This window comes from Pimephales promelas, chromosome 1 (assembly GCF_988280905.1).
Source record: "Pimephales promelas chromosome 1, fPimPro1.hap1.1, whole genome shotgun sequence".
NCBI lineage: Eukaryota > Metazoa > Chordata > Actinopteri > Cypriniformes > Leuciscidae > Pimephales > Pimephales promelas.
The window spans coordinates 32,531,928-32,553,448 of NC_142769.1; the positions used below are offsets into that span (position 1 = coordinate 32,531,928).

The 21,521-nt window shown below is 39.5% G+C and overlaps 1 protein-coding gene and 1 long non-coding RNA gene across 3 annotated transcripts in view; one reads left to right on the forward strand and one right to left on the reverse strand.

Moving 5' to 3' along the window:
* Positions 1–3,175, reverse strand: part of LOC120490951 (uncharacterized) — a 31,013-nt gene extending 27,838 nt beyond the window's left edge. For both annotated transcript variants that reach the window (XR_005625160.2, XR_005625159.2), the window contains exon 1: positions 1,789–3,175. This is a non-coding gene — a long non-coding RNA (uncharacterized LOC120490951). The remainder of the gene's footprint in view (positions 1–1,788) is intronic.
* A 1,779-nt stretch (positions 3,176–4,954) lies between these two features.
* Positions 4,955–21,293, forward strand: mmp2 (matrix metallopeptidase 2). The gene is made up of 13 exons (XM_039688603.2): positions 4,955–5,358; positions 5,737–5,963; positions 8,075–8,223; positions 8,879–9,007; positions 9,102–9,275; positions 9,457–9,630; positions 10,930–11,103; positions 11,324–11,479; positions 11,646–11,772; positions 15,214–15,350; positions 18,390–18,549; positions 18,873–18,982; positions 20,283–21,293. Exons 1-13 carry the CDS (start codon positions 5,206–5,208, stop codon positions 20,384–20,386), a joined length of 1,974 nt encoding a protein of 657 aa, XP_039544537.1. The 5' UTR covers positions 4,955–5,205; the 3' UTR covers positions 20,387–21,293.
* Positions 21,294–21,521: the final 228 nt, after the last annotated feature.

Here is a 21,521-nt window from a genome sequence, read left to right on the forward strand (position 1 = left end):
AAGACAGTAGGGGGAAGATGGTTATATGCCCTTAAAGAAAGTTGCAAAGGGAGACTACCATGAGACAATTGCTCCTACAGCAAATCTCACCTCAGTATGCGCATTAATGCAAATAGCTGCTCAGAACAACTTCTTAGTTCATCAGATGGATGTCAATAACACATGCTCCAATAGAGGAAGACATATACTTAGAACAACCAGAGGGTTTTGAAGAGACATCTTACATAGGAGACGGTCTGTATGGTCTAAAACAGTCTGAAAGAAGCTGGTAAGAACTTTTAAATGATCATTTGGAACGAAACAACTTTGAGAGAAATCAGTCTGATCACTGTGTGTATAGGAAGTAGATTGAAAATGAGACAATCGATCATCTGGGTAGATGATTTGATAACTGCGGCAAGCAGTGAGGATCAGCTCAACAGTTTTAAAGAAATAATGAAGTCCAAATTTAACATGAAGGATCAAGGGAAACTATCTTATTTTGACCATTGACTACCATTCATATTTTTTCCGAAATAAGGTCCCATGAGCCGGAAGCGGAGGGGCGGGACTTAGGCTCTCTATGACCTGTACCAGACCAGACATAGCTGGATAGTCAGTACACTGTCACAAACCCTTGCAAAGCTAAAAACACATGACTTAGTAGCTGTTAAACATGTCATCAGATACCTAAAAGGTACAGCTGAATATGAGCGGTTTCAAGAAAACATGACAAGACTTTAAGTCTAATAACATTCAGTGATTCTGACTTGTGATTCTGACATATTCTGTAGAAGATAGGCATAGCACATCAAGAGACAGAACAAGTGCCTGCTATTTCATGGAAATCTAAGAAACAGCCAACAGTGGCACTTTCGATCTGCAAAGCTGAATACATTGGTCTAGCAAGCACTACTGAGGAAAGCATGTACCTAAATCAACTCTCTAAATGGCATGGACATTAGTGTTTACACTTGCACCATGATGTATATGGTGATAATCAGGGTGCCATTGCCATTGTAGAAATCCAGTGAATAGTCTAGATCTAAACACATTGATGTGAAATATCCCTTTATCCATGATGCTGTCAGTGAGGGAAGAATAACTATTGTGTACTGCACAATAGAAGACATGGTAGCAGACATTTTGACAAAATCTGTATTAAAAATTCTAAATGTAACTCGGGGACTGTAAGGTGCTAGCTGTTGCTAATAAGATGAAGCTGATACGGGTGTGTTGGTTAAAACACACTTTGAGTACCATTAGAAACATGAAAATGAATAATCAAAATAACATAACACATGATAAAAATATATTTCACTCTGTAGCTACCCTTCCACAGACAACCTTTTTTTGTCTACTTTTTGAAAGGGTCTCAGACCACTTATTTATTTGGAATTCAGTGAGCTTAAATGTTAATTTAATAAAATAATTAATGAACGAAACAAAAAAAATATACAATAGTTTCTTAACTTGCCGATGACGTATGTAGTGCCCAAATTATTATTTTGGAAAGAAAAATTAAATCCTCCTTTCAATTAAATTTATTGTTCTCATACATTTATGGAGAACGAAAGAAATAGACTTGTTCAGTGTATACATATTAATTTAGTCATTTTGAACGAGTCTGGTGTAGAAAAAAATGTAAAAAAAAAAAAAAAAAAAACATATGATGGGGGAGCTTTCAGCTTATAGATTCTCTTATCCTAGAGAGAGTACTAATGCGGATTTCTGTCTAGATATGTAATAATCATTTGACAAAGAAAACCTCAAAAGGTAAATTATAGATACTGTAAGACAGAAACTCACCTGTTGTTCACCGCTCATTTTCACCGCTGTGGCAAAGGGAAGCACGAACGCGTTTCAAACAATCACTGCTTCTCCCGGGAGGACTAGCGCTAAATTAATCCCGTGCGCCATCTACTGTTTCGGAAGAGGAATTTGCTCAACTGCATAAAGTTCAAAGGTTTTCTGTTTGGGAACTAAATATTTGTGATGACATTGTACATGGCTTAAGATGATGAGAACAAGTGCAGCATGCGCGAGCAGCTCTCGAGGGGGCTGCTTGCGAGGATTGTGAAAGGCTTACGATCCGTTGCTGTGTTCCCGTCTGGCCAATTCAATCCGAGGATTGGTTTGTCAGGATAGATCTAAAGTATGCATACTTCCACATATTCACCCTTCAATCTCACAGGTAGTTCCTGAGATTCGCTTTTGGGGGAGAAGCGTACCAATATCGGCTTCTCCTGTTCGGCCTAGCTCTCTCCCTTCGAACATTTACCAAATGTATGAATGCAGCTCTAGCACCGACGACTGTCTGAATATTGACTATATCGATGACTGGCTGAATCTGGCCCAGTCACAAGAGCTGGCGGTTCGACATCGAGATGTTGTCCTTGCCCCCACATCCAAAGCTTGGGGTTGAGACTCAACACGAAAAAGAGTGTGTTGACATCAGCCCTGGGAACCTCGTTACTGGGAGTGGTGTGGGACTCGGTCACAATGCGGGCACGATTTTCTCCGGCACGAATCAAATCCATTCTGGCCACAGTGTCCAGGATAAAGCTCAGCCAAGCCATAACTGTGGAACACTTCAGAGAGTGTTAGGGCTCATGGCAGCAGTGTCTAACATTAATCCATTCGGCCTAATGCACATGAGGGCCCTCCAGTGGAGGTTGAAAACCAAGGGGTTCTCCCCGAGGGGGAACCCGTTCTGCATGATCAGGGTTATGCACAGATGCCTTTGTTCCCTATCAATGTGGAAAAAAGCTGGGTTACTGGCCCAAGATCCAGTGTTGAGAGCGTCATGTCGCAGGAAAACCATTTCGACAGACGCCTCCCTCACAGGCTGGAGCTGGAGCGCGGTGATGGACGGCCACTTTATGACAGGCCTATGGCAGGACCATCATTCCTACTTGCATATAAACTGCCAGGAGATGTTTTGCGGTGTTCCAAGCTCCGAGAAGCTTCCTTCCAGACCTCAAAGGTCATCATGTCCTTATGAGGTCAGACAACTTGTTGGTAGTGGCCTATAAAAACCATCAGGGGGGTCTGAGGTCTCGCCCTCTATGCAGACTGGCGCATCAGATCCTCCTGTGGTCCCAGGGGAAACTGTCTCTAAGAGCAACATACATCCCAGGGAGTCAAAATCAGGGAGCAGACATCCTGTCGAGACAGGGGCTGAGGCCCAGGGAATGGAGAATCAACCCCAAGTTGTCAATATCTCAGAGGTTCGGCCCAGTGGAAGTGGTCCACTGTGGTTCTCCCTCACTCATCCAGCCCCGTTGGGGTTGGATTCCATGGTGCAGACGTCGCTGAGACTGTATGCATTTCCCCCTGATTGCGGCTTTCCATGCTCCTCAGGGTGATGGACCTCTTGGGAGACAGCATTTGGTTGTACGTTTCCTCCATAAAGGGCTTGGAAGATGAGACCTGTGGCTCGTATCAGGGTTCCCACATGGGACCTGGCAGTGGTTCTCGAAAGGCTGGCCAAGACCCCTTCGAACCACTGGAGCTGGCTAAGGCCAAGAACCTTTCCCTGAAGGTGTTTTATTTTTTTGTTCTTGGCAATTACTTCTCTGAGGATGGAAGGAGATCTCCATGTGCTCTCTATATCTAACGGGTGCCTGGAGTTTGCTTCAGGCGACATTAAAGAGACATCTATTTTCTCTCCACCAATAAGCTGGTGTGTGGTGGGCGTTCTGGAGCAATATGGCAACCATAAAGCCTGCGCAGTATGCTCAGCCATCAGGAAGTGCATCTAATTGCCTTCACTTTTCTCCGAAGTCTATGGGATCGTTCGCCGTATATTCTTATTTCGCCGTTTATTCTTCTTCCCTTACTGGATGCATCAGGAACAACAGGGGCGTAAAACTGCCTGGGCCATAAAATTACTGGCTCCAGGTCTGCATATATACTGTCTCCTATAGCTAGTAGCGGTAAATCACTTGTATTCTCATTGTTAGTCCCTCCTTTTTCTTCACCACTCAATTTTGTCACATCCATGATGAGGTTGTGTCTGTTATCGTAAATAGCTAACTCTTGGTACAGACTGTGAGATTTCACCAAACCGATAAGAAGTGGTTTTATTTTATCTCATCTTGATTTTAATTTTGTTAAAAATAATAATAATAATAACATCTAATACACTGCTGAACAATGACCATTATAAACTATATTTTTTAATATGTTGTTACGATTTTAGTGATTGGTTTGTACTACAAACTCTTGTGCATAAAGTCCTCATAGATTTTATACAACATAAAAAATATCATAGAATACAGAAGAAAATATACGGAACCTATCAAAAGTTTGGAAACATTACTGTTTTTGAAAGAAGTCTTCTGCTCACCAAAGACTACATTTACTTAGCCTAATCAAAAATACATTAAAACTGTAATATTGTGATTACAATTTAAAAGAGATGTTTTCTGTCTGAGTTTATTGTAAACGGTAATTTATTGCTGTGATGGATTTTTTTGCTTCATTGGGCTACTCCAGACTTCTCTGAACCAGATTTGCTGCTCAAGAAACATTTGCAGTGAATGTAGTCGTAAATGGCTTTCTGTATGGACGCCGCGCCCTAAATAGTGTATTATTATTAGCCCACCATTATTATATGAAATATTTAAATAAATTATTAAATAAATAAAATAAATTATTATAAATACATTATTAATTAAATTATTAAATAAATTAAATAAAATATAACTCTTTGTCATTAAAACTGTGGCCCTATCGCGACAACGTCCAACGTTGACCATAACGTAGCCATAACGGTAAACTTCAGAATAACAAAGGGTTAATATTGTTAACCCTGGTTAAAATGTAAACGATGTATTTCAGGGTTAATAACCCAATTTGAAGTGTTTAAAATCAAATGGTCAAACTTAAACCTAAATCTTCAACTTTCAAGCCGCTCTATGAGTGTTTCCAGCCTGCGCGCACACACACATCTCTGCTCGCTTCTCGCTGACGTCTCCTATTTCACTGCTCTCCCAAATTCTTGGTTCTGGAGGCTGCGCAGTCCCAGCTCAAGCTCCAGCATCAGAAAAGTGCGTGTGCAAGCAGAAGCTATTCCACAGACCACAAAAGCAGGATGTGTCGCTGAGGAAAAGAAAGAAAATTTGCAGTGCAGTCGGAGAAACTTTGAGCTTGGAGAACACGTCGCAAAGGTCTGTTCTCCACCTTATTTTCAACAAAAAGACACAAAGGAAGCGGACCAAAATGACGTGCTTTAGGTTTTTCAGCTGTAGGCATGTTGTCCTTAAAGTTTTCCTCGTGCAGTTTCTTGCTTCCCTGCAAACTTTTGCTGCGCCCTCACCCATCATAAAGTTCCCAGGCGATGATACTTCTCACACAGACAAAGAAGTGGCTCTGGTGAGTGTACTTTTGTTGCACAGTTAGAATTTCGTTAGCAGTAGCAGCAGTTTATTACGGACAGGCCTATACAATTTGATTTAGAATTGAAATATTATATTAATATATATATAATATGTATATATTTTTGTGATTCTCCCATAGAACTTTACTAATATTAACACAATTTTATTATTTTAAGTATTTATGCAGAATGTTTTACTGTTGGAAATACGTGGAAAATTTAAAATACAAGAAGGTTGACATGGTAGTTGGAAAATGTGGAATGTGGTTAAGTTGACTCTCTCTCTCTCTCTCTCTCTCTCTCTCTCTCTCTCTCTCTCTCTCTCTCTCTCTCTCTCTCTCTCTCTCTCATTGTATCCTCCAACCTTTTCACAGCACTACTTAAATAAGTTCTATGGCTGCCCAAAAGACAGGTGTAATCTGATGGTGTTGAAGGACACACTAAAGAAGATGCAGAAGTTTTTTGCTTTACCAGAGACAGGGGATATTGATCAGAAGACAGTAGAGATCATGAAGAAACCACGATGTGGAGTTCCTGATGTGGCCAATTACAATTTCTTTCACAGGAAGCCCAAGTGGGGACAGAAAAACATTACTTACAGGTGTGTTTACTTCAGACAGTGCTGAGCAAATGCTCCCCACTGATTGCCAGTCACTCTAACCTGTTTTAAGAAAAAAAAAATGCACAATTCTTTCAAGACCAGTTATTCAGTTTGTATTAGCGTGAGAGTCCGAGTGAGGGTGCTTACTAGAATTATTTTAAAAAGAAACCATTTTTGTACAGCAAGGAATATTTTTCAGGAAGGAGTCGGGAAGCCAGTCAAAAATACAGAGATCAAAATCAACATATATTTCAAGAATGTTCCCAGTGGGACCTTTGTGGCTATGTTGGTGGTAAAACAACAGATTGGAATTTATTTGGTTATAAAGTTGTGCTGACTACAGGAAATGCGAGAAAAGTTTGGCCTTTGCTTGAATATTTGGATCTTGAGGATATTTACTGGCCTACATGTCCTAACAGTATTTCTGCTGAATGAGTCATCATGACCACAACTATGTTGTTTTACTTGCAAAAAAAAAAAAAAAAAAAAAAAAAAAATTGCTGGCCCCGAATGCAGATTTATGGAAGAAAGGGTTCAGATTTAGATCTGCCAGCATCAGCATTGCTAATTTAACAGATATTTAGATTTAGTGTTTTGAGCCTTAGTCATCATCTTTAGAGAAAAGTATTTGGCTATAGGTTTACTATAAGCAATAATTAATATTAAGCATCACAATTAATGTCAATAATAATTGTAATAAAAATTGCATCACAGACATTACAATATTGCTTTAATAGTTTGCCGTTCTATTCACTATGTGAACTGTTACAACTTACAACCTACTTGTAAACACTGTAATAAACTCTGACATTGTTACAGTTGATTTTCAGTTTCCAAACTCCAAACATTCGAACTGGATGTTTCCTTCAGTGTGTCAGTGTTCAACATGTTGTGCTGTATTAAGGTCACGTCTAAATTTTATATCTCATGGTTTCCAGAGTTTTTTTGGAAGAACATTTGTTTCATCAGCTGAACAGACTACATCTATCCCTTACAGCTTCCTTTTCATTCATGTAAAATTAAACAAGGCCTACTCTGACTAAGATCCATAGCTGCATGCACTATTTTGCCAGTTGCTGTAGTGTCCTTATAGATTGCGTTGTGGTTTCGGCACTACAAAATAGCATAATTTTAGTACAGTTAGCATTTGCTAGTTGCTTTGATAAGTGTGCACCCCCAAAGAACATTAATTGTTTAATGAAGCGTATTTAAATATTCAACCTAGGCTGCCTTGATTTTTTTTATTTATTTATTTATTTTATGAAGGCTGTGTGGAAGATTCCTTGTTGTCGTACAATTTAAATGGCTTTTTTCAGTGCCAGTGTCTTCTAAGGTGGTCAGCATAACTGTTTCACCCCATGCTGTTCTGGGATTATCGGAGAGCTTTGAAGATTCTCCTCCTACTGATTTTTAGTATTTTAGTATATATATATATATTTTTTTGCACTTGCCAGATTTGTTTGATGTTGCTACATTTTTCTGTGGGGACCATTTCAAACTGCCTTGTAACGCCAAAACAGGTTTGGATTTGACAGTCCTGGTTTTGGTTTGAAGCGGAGCTTCCTCCTTAAGAGAGAAACCAGATCATGCTGCAAACCAGCGTGTGATCAGTGTAACCCCTGATCGCTGTGTGTGAGTGATCCGTAATAACTTGATGATTATTGGATTGAGCTGGCTCTGATGGTTGGATCTTCAGCATCCTCATGTTTCTTTGTGATGAAAAAAGAGTTGGCGGCAGACCAATTTTGTCTATTTTATAAAGGGGAAAAAAATAAGCGTAGGAAACATTTCTCTCCTTGCATCCAATGGTTTACCACATTTAATACTTGAGTTTGATAATGCTATTGTGGAACACGACATAACTTCTTAGAGCTTTTGTCTGGTCTTATAACCTGATAAATTCTTGAGCCACTCTAAGGACAAAAGGCAAAAGTACCTGCAGACCTACAATAATAATATGATAATTAGTTCTGTAAATGAATAACTTAGAGATATGGTAATGATAAATACATATAGATAATTAAATATACATGTATTTTTTAGAAAATATGGAATAATCTTTTGGGAGGATGGTTAAAAAAAGAAGACAAAATTGTTTTCTTCTTCTACAGGATCTTAGGGCACACCCCTGATCTGGATGAGGAAACAGTTGACGATGCTTTCTATCGTGCATTTAAAGTCTGGAGTGATGTCACACCTCTGAATTTCACCAGGATCATGGATGGAGAAGCTGACATCATGATCAACTTTGGCCGAAATGGTATTTTTCCAGAAAGCTTCTGTATAAAAGTTTCTAAAGTACTGTGGTGGGAATTTTCTCCTTAATCACACAGGATTGAAAGATTTTTTAAATACTGAGTCACAAACTAACCACAGTCACTATGGAAAATCTTTAGTATAAAGCTTCTTAGAACGGAGATTGATTTACTGTACATTGTGGTCATGACTGCACAAGGCAAAAGGCTAAAAAAGACCAGCAGTATGAAAATTGTCACAATGTAAATGTTTTCTGAGCAGGCTGTAAATGACAAATTGAGGACAAACTTTAGACCCTTATTACTGACCCTGGTGTTTTATATTTAAACTGATATTTGCGTTAAAGGGTTAGTTTACCCAAAATGGATTTTCTGTCATCATTTACTCACCCTCATGTTGTTGCAAACCCTATAATTTCTTTCATATTCGAAAACAAGATTTTTGTCCCTCCACTGACAGTTTACGCAACTACCACTTTGACACTTCAAAAAGTTCATAAATAGATTGTAAAACTAATCCATATGAGCATTGAGCAGTGCAGTCCAAAATGTCTGAAGAGACACGATCGCTGTATTTGATGAACAGATTCAATTTAGCTTATTTTTGTGGTGTGTGGGGAGGTGGTGAGGAACCTTTTAAATGTGTTCCATTATCCATAGAACATGGTGACGGTTACCCATTTGATGGGAAGGATGGTCTGCTGGCTCATGCCTTCGCCCCTGGGCCTGGTATTGGAGGAGATTCGCACTTTGATGATGATGAGCTGTGGACATTAGGAGAAGGACAAGGTATCTCAATTGAAAGTAAATTACTAAATTTGTTCCTCAAATGACATACGATTGCGAATAATGAGCTCTTTCCTCTCTCTCCCTCTCCGTGTAGTGGTAAAGGTGAAGTACGGTAATGCTGAGGGGGAGTTTTGTAAGTTTCCATTTTTGTTCATGGATAAAGAGTACACCAGCTGCACCTCTCAGGGTCGAGATGATGGGTTCCTTTGGTGCTCCACCACATACAACTTTGATGAAGATGGAAAGTATGGTTTCTGTCCTCATGAGCGTGAGTACTTTTTGTGCTAAGTTTTACGTCACAGTAAAATTTGAGACTGTTCCCATCGAAAGTGGTACAAAGTTCAGGCAGTTACTGCTCAGATATAATTTGGGGAAGAAATTACAGATTTCATTACTGTAATACTGTATGTCACAATCACTGACTGGTTGTGTTCCTTCCTTTTTTGCAGTCTTGTTCACATTGGGTGGAAATGCAGATGGAGCACCTTGTAAGTTCCCATTCACTTTCCAGGGAGATAAATATGATAGTTGCACCACCTCAGGCAGGGATGATGGGTACCGTTGGTGTGCCACCACTGAAGATTATGACCGTGACAAGTCTTATGGATTCTGTCCTGAGACAGGTCAGTTTATACGTTTCTAAATCCTGAGAAATGTTCATTTTCATTTCTTTGTAAAACAAAAATAAATCGAACTTACTCTACCGTTCGAAAAGTTTGGGGGTCTGTATGTAAATCTTTTTTTTTTTTTTTTTTAAGAAATGAATACTTTTTCATCACGGAAATAAATAACATTTTATTGCATTAAAATAAAATGGTTATTTTAAATTGTAATAATATTTTCACAATGTTACTTTTTACTATTTTTTAAATCTTACTGAACGGTAGTGTATGTTATGTCAGTAAAGTATGTGGCACTAAATACGTGTAAAGATTTATAGTTGCCCATGTGAAATGTTATAGTCAGGATGTTTGTTTCTGTTCAATTATATGTGTAAAGTACAATTCAATTTCGTAATGGATACTCTTCCAAACAGCTTTATAAATAATAGTGCCTTACAAACCTCTCAGTAAGCAAGCCAAATGGGACAGTGGCAAGGAAAAACACTGATGTAAAACAACAGATGTTTTAGATGTTGCTCAAGATGTTTCACCATCCATCCAAGTTGACACACAATGATGATATTGGAGAGACTTAAAATCAGTGATGTATCGGTTTATGTATTTGGTTTTTAAGGTCAGTCTCTTTAGTTTCCAGAAGACTAAAAGTTTCTCTTCTTATTACGGGATATATTTTCCATTGTGTGTTACTGATCTGGCATAAGCATGCCAGAAGCACAGAAATCCTCATCTGGTTGTAATTCCCTGGGAATGCAGCCCTCTCTTCCTATTTGTATACGAGTGTGTGCGCTGCATAAAAGAGTCAGAAAAACAAGTCCAGTGTGATGCAAGCCATCACTTTAAATTAGAGCTTTGGACCACAGTCCCATACTTTAGCTGAACTTTAACAAAACTCAGCTCTGTTTATGCCATGAAACTGGTGGGACCTTCATTTTGAGTCAGTGTGATTCAGACTTTTTAGTCTGTGTAATTGAGACTGACTCCTCCCTAATGCTTCTCTAAGCTCCAGTCCTGTAGTTTTTCTTTAGGTTCAAAAGCCATGATCTAATATGTGGGTTTAACACAAGTTGCAGCTTGTGACATCATATTTGAAAAACAGATACATACTTTATGGTAACAGTTATCTGCTTATTTTGCCACTCTTATTATTATCTCAGTTATTGTTGTTCAGTACTGTTGTTATTTTATGTATTTATTTAGTTAGTTCTAATCATAGCTGTCACAAACTCTGGCCGTTGCTTTAAATCAATTGTTAATCCAACTTTTTCAACCTTCCGTTTTGTATTTATTTTAATGACACAGCAATGTCAACAGTCGGAGGAAATTCAGAAGGTGCACCCTGTGTCTTCCCCTTTAAATTTCTGGGCAACACATACGATTCCTGCACCACGTCAGGACGCAGTGATGGGAAGATGTGGTGCGCCGTGACCAAAAGCTTTGATGACGACCGCAAGTGGGGTTTCTGTCCTGACCAAGGTGGCATTGAGATATTTTTGATCCTTGTGTGTCATTGTTTCTATAATGTCTAGCTCGCCAAAAATATTCTGTTCTTGTGATGGCACAAAAAAACTGAATTTTTTGCTCTCACACCCAATCACTTCCTGCCTCTGTCTCTTTCTTTCCTGTGTTACTGAGTCATGTTGTGATGCTATACTTGTTATGGGCAGATTACTAAATCTCTCTTTTTTTTTCTTAGGCTACAGTCTATTCCTGGTGGCGGCCCATGAGTTTGGTCATGCCCTGGGTTTGGAGCACTCTGAGGACCCTGGAGCTCTCATGGCTCCTATCTACACATTCACCAAAACCTTAAGTTTGTCTGATGATGATGTTAAAGGCATCCAGGAGCTCTATGGTGAGTGGCAAGTGTCGAAGATGATAATCAAATGACCAGCTTCAACTAATCATTTGTTTGTATTTTATTACTGGTGTAATGTTCATAAGATTTTGTGATAGTTATAATTGAATTTGAAAGATTCTCTTTGTCTTCTTTATTCATCTTAACACTTCTCTCTGGACAGGTGAGCCAACAGACAAACCATTGCCCCCTCACATCCCACCGGTCACACCAATGGATGTATGTAATGAAAACATCATATTTGATGCTGTAGCCCAGATCAGAGGAGAGATCTTCTTCTTTAAGGACAGGTAATTCATTAAGGACACCCAATTCAAATAGACTCTTGAATAGAATTTTCACATTAATCTAATAACAGAAAATAACAAGGAAAGCAAAGCACATTTTGGAATATTCAGGCAGGATCACAATACTGCTTGCTTTTGGCTTTTTGTCCACAAAATATCTATGCAATAATTTGACCGGTCAAAGAGAATCTTATGATTCACAGCAGCAAATAGCAGGCACACAACTGTGGGTAGCAGTTATTTCATTTGAGTGTTTCATTTGGCAAGGAATGCTCAATTCATCTGTTTTTAGCGGTTTCAAAATCTTTCTTCTTGCATGCTCGGGAAATGGCCCCATGGCCATCTGGAGAAAACTTCATGACCCAGTTTATCTGCCTATTAAAAAAAACAAAAAACTTAAGCATATCTTTTTATAATCATTATGGATGGGAGTAATTTCTTTATAGTGGTTGGAATAACAGGATGAAGATTTAAACAGGAGAATAATCATGCTGATGCTTTAGCCACATTGTTAGTTCAGAATTCAAACAAAGTAAGTGTTGTGGTGGTGAGACTGGATAGAAAAGGGGAAGTCCACAGATCCGATCCCACATCCCAAAATCAAAATACCTCAGCACAAACATTTCCATATCATGGGTCCATCATATCCTAAAATTGCTGACTGCTTTAAAGTATTACATGATCATGACAGTTTCCGAATCCCGAGCTCGGAGCCCTTCCCCCTGGACAGCAAGCTAAATGTGCATTAAACTTTACTCCCTCTAATTGTATGTAAGTGTGAATGTGTGTACTGTATAGTATACAGTAATATACTAAATACAAATGAGTTTTCGTTACCTTTACAGTCCTATTTCTTTCTATGTTTCCTTTTCTTTGTTCTCAATATTTTTTCCTCATTTTACAATGTTTACATTTATTAATTTTACCAAAGGATTTTTCCAAAAGTATTTTGTTATTTGTTTGCTAAATGCTATTAAAAAAAAGTAAAAGTCTAATTCATAGTAAAATACACAATCCAATTGTTGATATAGTATTGTACTTTGGGATTTCTGGTGGTTTCTGCCTATGGGAGTTTGACCTAAAATTCTATCTTCCCCAAATGTCTGAACCTCTCTCCATATTTTCGCTGATGAATATGTCTGTGCAAGCTAGGAGTCAAACAGTTCAACAGTGGAAATGTCATTATCACAGAGTTATGATCAATTTAGAGGGTAATTCTGTGAATCTGAGGATCCCTGGAGCTGAAAGTCTCACTTTACTATGTGGGCAAGATGTCTTGAGATCTCGGATATTCACCCAGCTGGATAAATGTGACAGCTGTTTAAGCCATTCAACAGAGAAAGAGGGAGGAAAAGAGAGAATGGCCAGAGAGTGCACCCCCAAAAGGTTTTTTGTTTATTCAGCTGCACCAGAAAGTCTTTATTTTATCTAATATTTGCCTCAGATTTATGAGCCACGTCTGAGGCATTTGATAAAACGAATTCTTTGTCTCATATTGTTTCGTTCATAGGACAGCTTTAAACAAGAGCAGAACTCACCTAGTGTTTTAACTACAAGAGTGTTCTGTTATAACATGTTTAATTGCATAGACAGAGAACTATTCTCTTAATGAGTGATGAGTGTGTTTTGGGTGTAACGTGAAATAAACCAATCAGAGTCTCATCTCCCATCCCCTTTAAAAGCCAGTTGCGTTTGTGCCATGGCAGATTGCTATTTTCAAGTGGAAAAACTGAACACGTCTCCAGAACGCAAACGGATCTGCTCGTTTGCGAGGTTAAAGCGTGCAAACAGACCATCTACGAGACAAGCTGGATTCCATCATATCTTTATGTACACAATAATAATACACAATAATAATCTTTTACATTGTAATCCTTTTATTTTTAATAGTTGGCATGTTTGTGTGCTGCTGCGTCTCCATGTGTGTGTAATAAGCAGAGTGGCATTATAAGCAAGGGTAGGCCATTGCTTGCTTATAATGCCTACCCATTATAAGGGTAGGCATTATAAGCAAGAGCTTCAACCTATCTATCTATCTATCTATCTATCTATCTATCTATCTATCTATCTATCTATCTATCTATCCATCTATCTATCCCTCTAAGTGGATGTTGTTGCGGACCCTGCATATTACTAACTGGCTCTTTAAATTACAAAACACTAAATATTGTGCCATTGACTTTAGACCAGGTTTTTGTCAGTCAATGGCGCAGTCTGTTTCAGTTGCCTCAAAATAGCAATGTGCCAATAATGAACACACCTCGTTTTCAGACCACACATGTCAATGGGTGCAGAAATGCATTTGCTATTTACGTAAACAATGTTGACGCGAATATGACGTGAAACGTAGAAAGTGATAATGATAACTGCGTTGGACTGAAACTAGCAAAAAACAGTTGCATTGCACCGGGTTTATGATAGGCCTTATGTGTTCAAAATTAGCCCAATTTAAACGAGTCCAAAACTCATCTTTGTCTTACCCTGATTCACGATGGTAAGCCTGTTATATTTTTGACAAAATGGGATGCTTGTGTCATCTGTGCGTGTCTCGTCATATCCGTAAATAGAGACAGGGTTGTCAGGGTCGACAGGGAACTGTTGAGTCTGTTGGCAAAAGAGAATGCGTCAGAGCTCGTAATAAAACGAGAATCAACATTGGCATTGACTTTTCGGAGATGACGAGAATTTAGGTATTTGTTATGTAAACGCGACGCACAAGTGAGGAAGGTATTTTATCGAACAGATAAATTGCCATATGTAGGTCTCTAACAGAATTCATTGTAAATCATTTATCTATTGTGAAGGGTCATTTTATTATGGTTGTTATAGAGCTCTGCTTGAATTTATTTTCAAGGAAGTACCATGTCAATTAATAAATGTATAGCTAATGTAATGTTGCTAATGATCGCTATTTTCATTTGCAGAGTCACGCAGAGCCCTTTTTTTAACTGCTAGAGGGCCAAAAGTTACATAAGTTTAACACACTGTAAAATATTTGCTGCCAGACAGGGTCTGTGTGGTTCAGAAGCTTCACTTCAGCCTAGTGAGCTGTAGTCACTGATTCCTGAGTTCTCTGTCTTCTGCTTTGGGGCTGAAATGTTTTGGCCTTTTGAAAAATAGGTCAGTGGAAATAGTTCTGGGTTGGTTGGTATTGTTTTTGTGGTTTATTCTGGGGCAGCAGGCAAGTTTGGACATGTCCAACTGCCTCTTAACTCACTCTTTAAGTATAATAAGAAACATCTGCTCAGTGAATCACCTCATTGTAGCTAGAGTGTGGTGCAGACTCTTCTTTCCATCTTACTTGCTTATCTCGTTCTCATCTTTTCTCCCTTCTTTCCCTCATTTGCTCTTTTTATTTTTAGCTTTTTTTGTGTGCAGAAATATAGTGCTGCAGTTTTCTTTTTCTTTCTCTTCTTTGTCTAACTCTTAACTCTCCTGTTACAGATTCCTCTTCAGGTCAGCTGATGTCAGAAGGAAGCCGACAGGCCCCATGCTGGTGGCTACATTCTGGAGTGAACTTCCAGAGAAGATTGATGCAGCTTATGAAAATCCTCTGGAGGAGAAGACTGTCTTCTTTGCAGGTAATGCAGAACATGCACACTTGTTTCGGGCAGAATAAAAGAACCAGGTGACACATACAGTCATGTTAGAGTACACTTTAAAACTCATCTGCTATATTTATGACTACCAGAAGAGCAAATTAATGGTGGTGAATACAAAAACACATAAACAGAGATACCAAGAAAATTATATTTTATGTGGAGCCAGTGTTGGAGCCAGCTCACGTGAAGCAATCCGAGCGGCGTAATCACGGCTGCAGAAGTTTAAAACACAGTCAGTGTTGAACGCTTACGCAGGCCTCGTGAAGTGCGCTGTCATGTTGATAGAGTCCAACTCCATTCCGAGAAAAGAGATCCTCTGCCCAGGGGTGAGTTTTCTCTTTTCTCAGTTGACCCAAAGCCCTAGGTGGCTGAGGTGACTGAGGACCATGTCCCTGTGTTCACGCGACTGCTTTCTTGACTGGGCGAGAATAAGCCAGTCGTCGAGGTAGTTGGGAATGCTCGCACATGGTGTTCAACTTTGTACTGATATGCCCTTCCCTCAAATGCAAATGCACTTGAAAAGCATTTTGTACTGTGTACGGATCTTGAACGGCAGCCTGTGAAGGGACCGGTTCAGGACACACAGGACCATCTTAATCTTGAGCACAGGGGCACTGTCAGAACACAGGTGAACAGAATGCCCTTGTAAGCTGGGGGGCACCAGATGAACTGAATCGCATAGGCGAGTCTGACAGTACAGATGAGCCAGCGAGACGGGCAGGGAAGCTCTAGGCAGGCTCCCAGACACAGTCTACGAGAATGCAGGTACCCGACTCGGACGGCATAGGGGCCCGGAGTGGGGTCTAAGTGTGTGGTACAACATGTACCTGCTTCCGTCGAAGGGCAAAGTGAGTGTGCGGAGGTATCAGTGGGTCTGGGACACAGCCACTGCTGCTCGGTGGCGATAAAAGAGGGGCTTGGGGGTGACCTAGCATTGCGTCGTCAACCGCCAAGCACACCCTCTTGGGATCCAGAGGTTTCAGAAATTTCTCTTTTGTTGAAAATGTGGGAACACAAAGAAAAGGAAACAAAAGATTCTCTGCCCGCCGGGGGGAAGGAGCGGTGCGTTCACCATCTCCTGAAGAGCAACTTGATCCACCTCAGTGTCGACCGTCTTAGGGTCGTTTGCATCTGCGCTTGCCTCCTGGTTTGGAATAACCCAACCTGAGACAGAGGGGCATTTCAGGAACCAATACTTATCTGTGCCCCTCATATTGGCCAGGTTGAGCCAGAGGTGGCGGTCCTGGTTGAGCCATATCGGCCAGGTTGAGCCAGAGGTGGTGGTCCTGGACAACCAAGGTCTACATCGCCTGACCCACAGAACGTGCGGTTTCCTTTGTCGCCCGGAGAGCTAGGTCGGTTGCCACAGGTAGCTCCCAGAGCTCTGGGTCAGAACCACCCTCGTTCATGTCCATGAGTGCCTGGGCCTGGTGGACCTGCAGGAGCGCCATGGCATGGAGGGCAGAAGCAGCCTGTCTACAGGCCTTATAAGCCTTCACAGAGAGACCAGACCAAAACTTGCAGGCCTTGAATGGGAGACGTGGATTATCCCGCCAAGGGGAAGCGGACGCTGGACACAGTTGCATCGCAACAGTATGCTCCACTGGGATATCCACATACCCCTTAGCTGCTCCACCATCAAGGGTGGTGACGAGCCACTAAGACGGCTTCTTGCACTATACGGTGCCGTCCACGTCTTAGAGAGCTCCTCATGCACGTCTAGAAAGAATGGTACCGGGGCGGGCTCTGAGAACCAGCACGACCCTCCCCGAAAAACCGGGCTGGAGGGTTCCACGCAAGCCCGACCTTCTCAGCGGTCAGGGAAAGCATAGCCGCACTTCCCGAAGAGTGCAACGCAGCCGAATTGTCATCTCCAGAGGACTTAAGGCCATTGCACACTGTGTACGAAATTTTCGTATGCGTTTTTTCGTGTTCGTCAGCCTAAAAATTCGTCACGCACAGAAACCTTGCACACTTAGTCCGATGTGTATTTATTAAACCTTTGCGGGAAAAAAGCAAAAATACAAAATGGATTCGTCAAGCAGTGAGGATGATTTTGTTGTCCTCTCTCTTATTGAAAAGAGAAGAAAGAGAAAATATTACGTCCATCCAATCCTGAAATTGCGCCTTATCAAGGAGTTGCGAATTTATCCCGAGTGATTCAAAATTTACCTCAGAATGTCAGTGGAACAGTTTGAGGCTTTGCTTGCGATTCTGGAGCCACATTTTAAAAACAAGACCACCAATTTTCGTGAACCAATCGATTCTGAACAGAGACTGTCAGTATGTTTAAGGTATGGACACACAAACACACACACACACACACACACACACACACGCGGGCAGACAGAACAGCTGTATAGTCTACACAGGTTATAAATTGTACCCAAATAATACATTAGTTATCGAATTGGCTGCTCAATCACACATTAATCGATCCGAAATTTCAATCTGATTGAAAGGGGAGGTTATTCCTTTCATAATCCAATCGAGAGAAGAGAACATAAACACTTGATCGAATTGAAAACCGAAACTGAAAGCACTGCGCATATGTGCAATGATGTGCGGAACGAGCTCCATAGATAGTAAACGAGCTCCCCCCGGCCCTGAATTGTCAAAAAACCTCTCAAAATGCTGGCTGTGGATGCGAAAAACGCAGAAAATCCGATCCGAATTTTTTTTTTGACGGACGAAAGTTTCGGAGGCGGTGTGCAAGCGTGATTGACTTTTTTTAACATGCGAAAATTTCGGATGCGAATTTCGGACTCATGCTGGAATGATGCTGAAAAATTCTGACTTGACATCAAAATAATTAACATTTTAAAATATATTAAAATAGAAAAAACAAATTATTTCAATATAGATATACAGTATTTCACAATATTATTATTTTTTTCTATAAAAAAATACTTAGATTTTTTTTTAATTGGTGAGAAAATATGGTACATGTGCGTCTTTCATTGTTTGTGTGTCCCCCAAACAAAATTTGTATTAAAAATATTTTAATTATTTCTGTAGATGATGAGATGTGGGTATATTCTGCCAGTACTCTGGAGAGAGACTATCCCAAGAAGATCTCCAGTATGGGTCTTCCTTCAGATTTGCATAGAATTGATGCTGCCTACTCGTTCCACAAGAGCAAGAAGACTTACTTATTTGCTGGAAACAAGTTCTGGAGGTAATACTTATTTAAATATTCCTCAACATATGTGAGCTTAATACTGTAATAATGTTCACTGTGATTAATGGCCAAAATACACTTTGAGAACCTATAGTAGACGCAGGAGTTTTTTTCCCCTAAATTTTACAAATGTAGATATTATTGGAGAAAAAAAAGCAGACTTTGGAACAATTTTCCGAAGTTTCAGTGAATATTTCTGATATGAATTTCTTGTGAAGCCTTTATTTCCACACTAAAGTATAGCCAAATGATACTGGACATAATAAGGATAAGGTTAAAGGGCTGTAAAACACCTGTGCATTATTTCCATGACTTCTCAGGTACAATGAAGCCAAGAAAAAGATGGATCCAGGTTTTCCTAAACTTATCGCAGATTCTTGGAGTGCTGTTCCAGATGACATAGATGCTGCCCTCAGCCTTGTTAGTGATGGTAAGAGATTCAAATTGTTTGGTTTCAGATCCAGCTTTGTCAGTGTTATTCCTCTGCAGAGAAATGTAACCTCTAACCTGAATTAACCTTTCATCTCAATCTTTTCCTTTCCCCACATTCTGTTAGCCCTCACATATGCATCTGATTTGTTTTCATAACCTTTTGCAGTGTAGTCTGTGTGTGAGTGTGTGTCCGTGTGTGTGTGTTTGTTTGTGTGTGTTTGTGTGTAGAGCTTGGTAGAGAATTATTGCCAGTTAACTCCAACCCAATTACTGCTGGCATTAGGCCTTCAACAACAACCAAAAAATTCCCCCAGATATATGGTTGCCTACTGCTCAAGATTACGAGCCATTTCCAGAAACAGCCACTGTCTGAACTAAATACAAACACTAAATGAGAGAAAAGCTTAAAAAAGAGAAGGGTAAAGGATTTGTAATGGTTTTACGCAAGGTGCTCTGGTTTCGTTTAGATTTACTCGAATTTACTTAGCATATACATGCTTTTTCAACCACCCAACTCTTTTCTCCGCTGTCACTAACACACATTTACACTCATACAGGTATACAAAAAAACACATGTAGGCCTACACACTTCATAAAGCTGCCTGTGTGGTGTCTGAAAGGTTCCTCTCTGTGTGTGTGTGTGTGTGTGTGTGTGTGTGTGTGTGTGTGTGTGTGTGTGTGTGTGTGTGTGTGTGTGTGTGTAATTAGGCTGCTTGGAGCTGAGTTAAGCAAAAACAACTTCTCTAGGTTGTGAATTGGACCACAGACTCCAACATTTTACCGATAAATGGATTACTTGCATAAAGCCATTGGTTTACCAAGCTGTGATAAAAGTGATAGTAATGCATTTTATGTTGTAAAAAAAAAAAAATCTATAGGCTAAATCTATTTCAAATAAATGCTGTTCTTTTGACCTTTATAGTCATCAACATATCCTGAGCAAATAATGTATCATGACTTTCACAAAAATATTAAGAAGCAGTAAATCATTTAGCTTATTAGAATGATTTCCAAACGATCATGTGATACTGAAGATTGGATAATATGCTGCTGAAAATTCAGCTTTGCAACCACAGGAATTAATTAAAATGTCAAACCATATTGAAATAGATCATTATTACAACATTTTTGATCAAATAAATGCAGCCTTGATGAGCATAAGATAGATCTTTAAAAAAATATATTACAAGCCCCAAACCTTTAAACGGTTTGTCTATTTGTTTGTTTATTTTAGAGAAATTTGTAAATTTGCATTGTTCATTTTTCATTTGGCATTTACACTTATTAAATGTTTTCAGGTCACAGCTACTTCTTCAAAGACTCCCACTATCTCAAAATGGATGACAGCAGTCTGAAAATTGTCAAAGTTGGGGAGGTCAAAAAGGACTGGCTACGCTGCTGAACCGATGCACAATATTCAGCCCCTGGCACTCTGGGATGACCTTCATCACTAGATAAACAAGGCCAGAGTTATCGTGCCAAACGACAGCACTCAAATTTACCATTCTGCCGCTCTTGGTTAGTCCGAGCCTCTTTGATTATAACCCATCCTTAACCAGAGTGGCCTGGTAAGCTTCACTGCCTGGACCATTTCTGCATGCCAGACATAGGCAAACAAAACTGCAATTTTTGCTGTTTTGTCATAACGTTTGATATTTCTTGTTTGTTTTTTAATCATGAAAGGGTTTAATGCAGCTCCTACCCCTTAATATAACCTACATGTATATCATCAGAGGACTTCTAGCATTTCCCATTTACATATAAATGTGGCAGTGGTGTCAGTTAGATGTACCTCCTTTGAAAAAAAAATGAAAAAAAATTGCACAAAATAAATCCATCCAGGCAGTATGTAAAAAGCACGAATGTAATATTTTGCTAGTATTGATATGCAAAAATTAAGGACTTATTCATGTTGTATTTTGTGTATCCATTAAAAAAATCCTGCTTTAATAAAAGGACACATTTTATACATGATAATTGTGTACAAACGCAGAGCAAAGACCAAACAACTGTCAAAGCACTTTTTTTTTTTGTGGGTGGGGGGGGTAGTTGTCTCGTGGTACAGGGATATTCATGGCACGGGTTGCCTGAAGACTGTATACTATAGGGTGTGTTGCATGATGGACTCATGTCAAGCGAATATCATGAGAATACTGATTATCATTTGTACTCATTATTTTTTTTGTAGTTTTTGAATTGACATATGCAATCTGTTTATATTTGTAATGGTTTATTTTTTATTATTTTCTATATGCTTTGTGCACTTTGTCACTGTCTCAAAATAAATATGAATTAGCCTACCCTTTAAATGGAATTTATCATTCAACTTTTTGATTTTAACATTAGATTTTGGAAAGCATTTGACTGTATCCCAGTGATTATGCTTTTGATTTATTTGATCAGAAAACAATATCTTTGATTCACACCTTCACACACAATGGGCTAGTACTCCTTTTTTACAAAATTACTCGGATCTCACATAGCTAGACAAACAGCGACATCTAGCAGTTCCATAGTATAATAAGCGTGTCTCTGTA

Bases quoted from the DNA above. Each gene is read 5' to 3' on its own strand.
- mmp2 (XM_039688603.2), top strand. From the start codon at position 5,206: ATGACGTGCTTTAGGTTTTTCAGCTGTAGGCATGTTGTCCTTAAAGTT. The intron at 5,359-5,736 runs GTGAGTGTACTT...ACCTTTTCACAG, and splicing joins CAGACAAAGAAGTGGCTCTG to CACTACTTAAATAAGTTCTA. The intron at 9,631-10,929 runs GTCAGTTTATAC...TTAATGACACAG, and splicing joins TGGATTCTGTCCTGAGACAG to CAATGTCAACAGTCGGAGGA.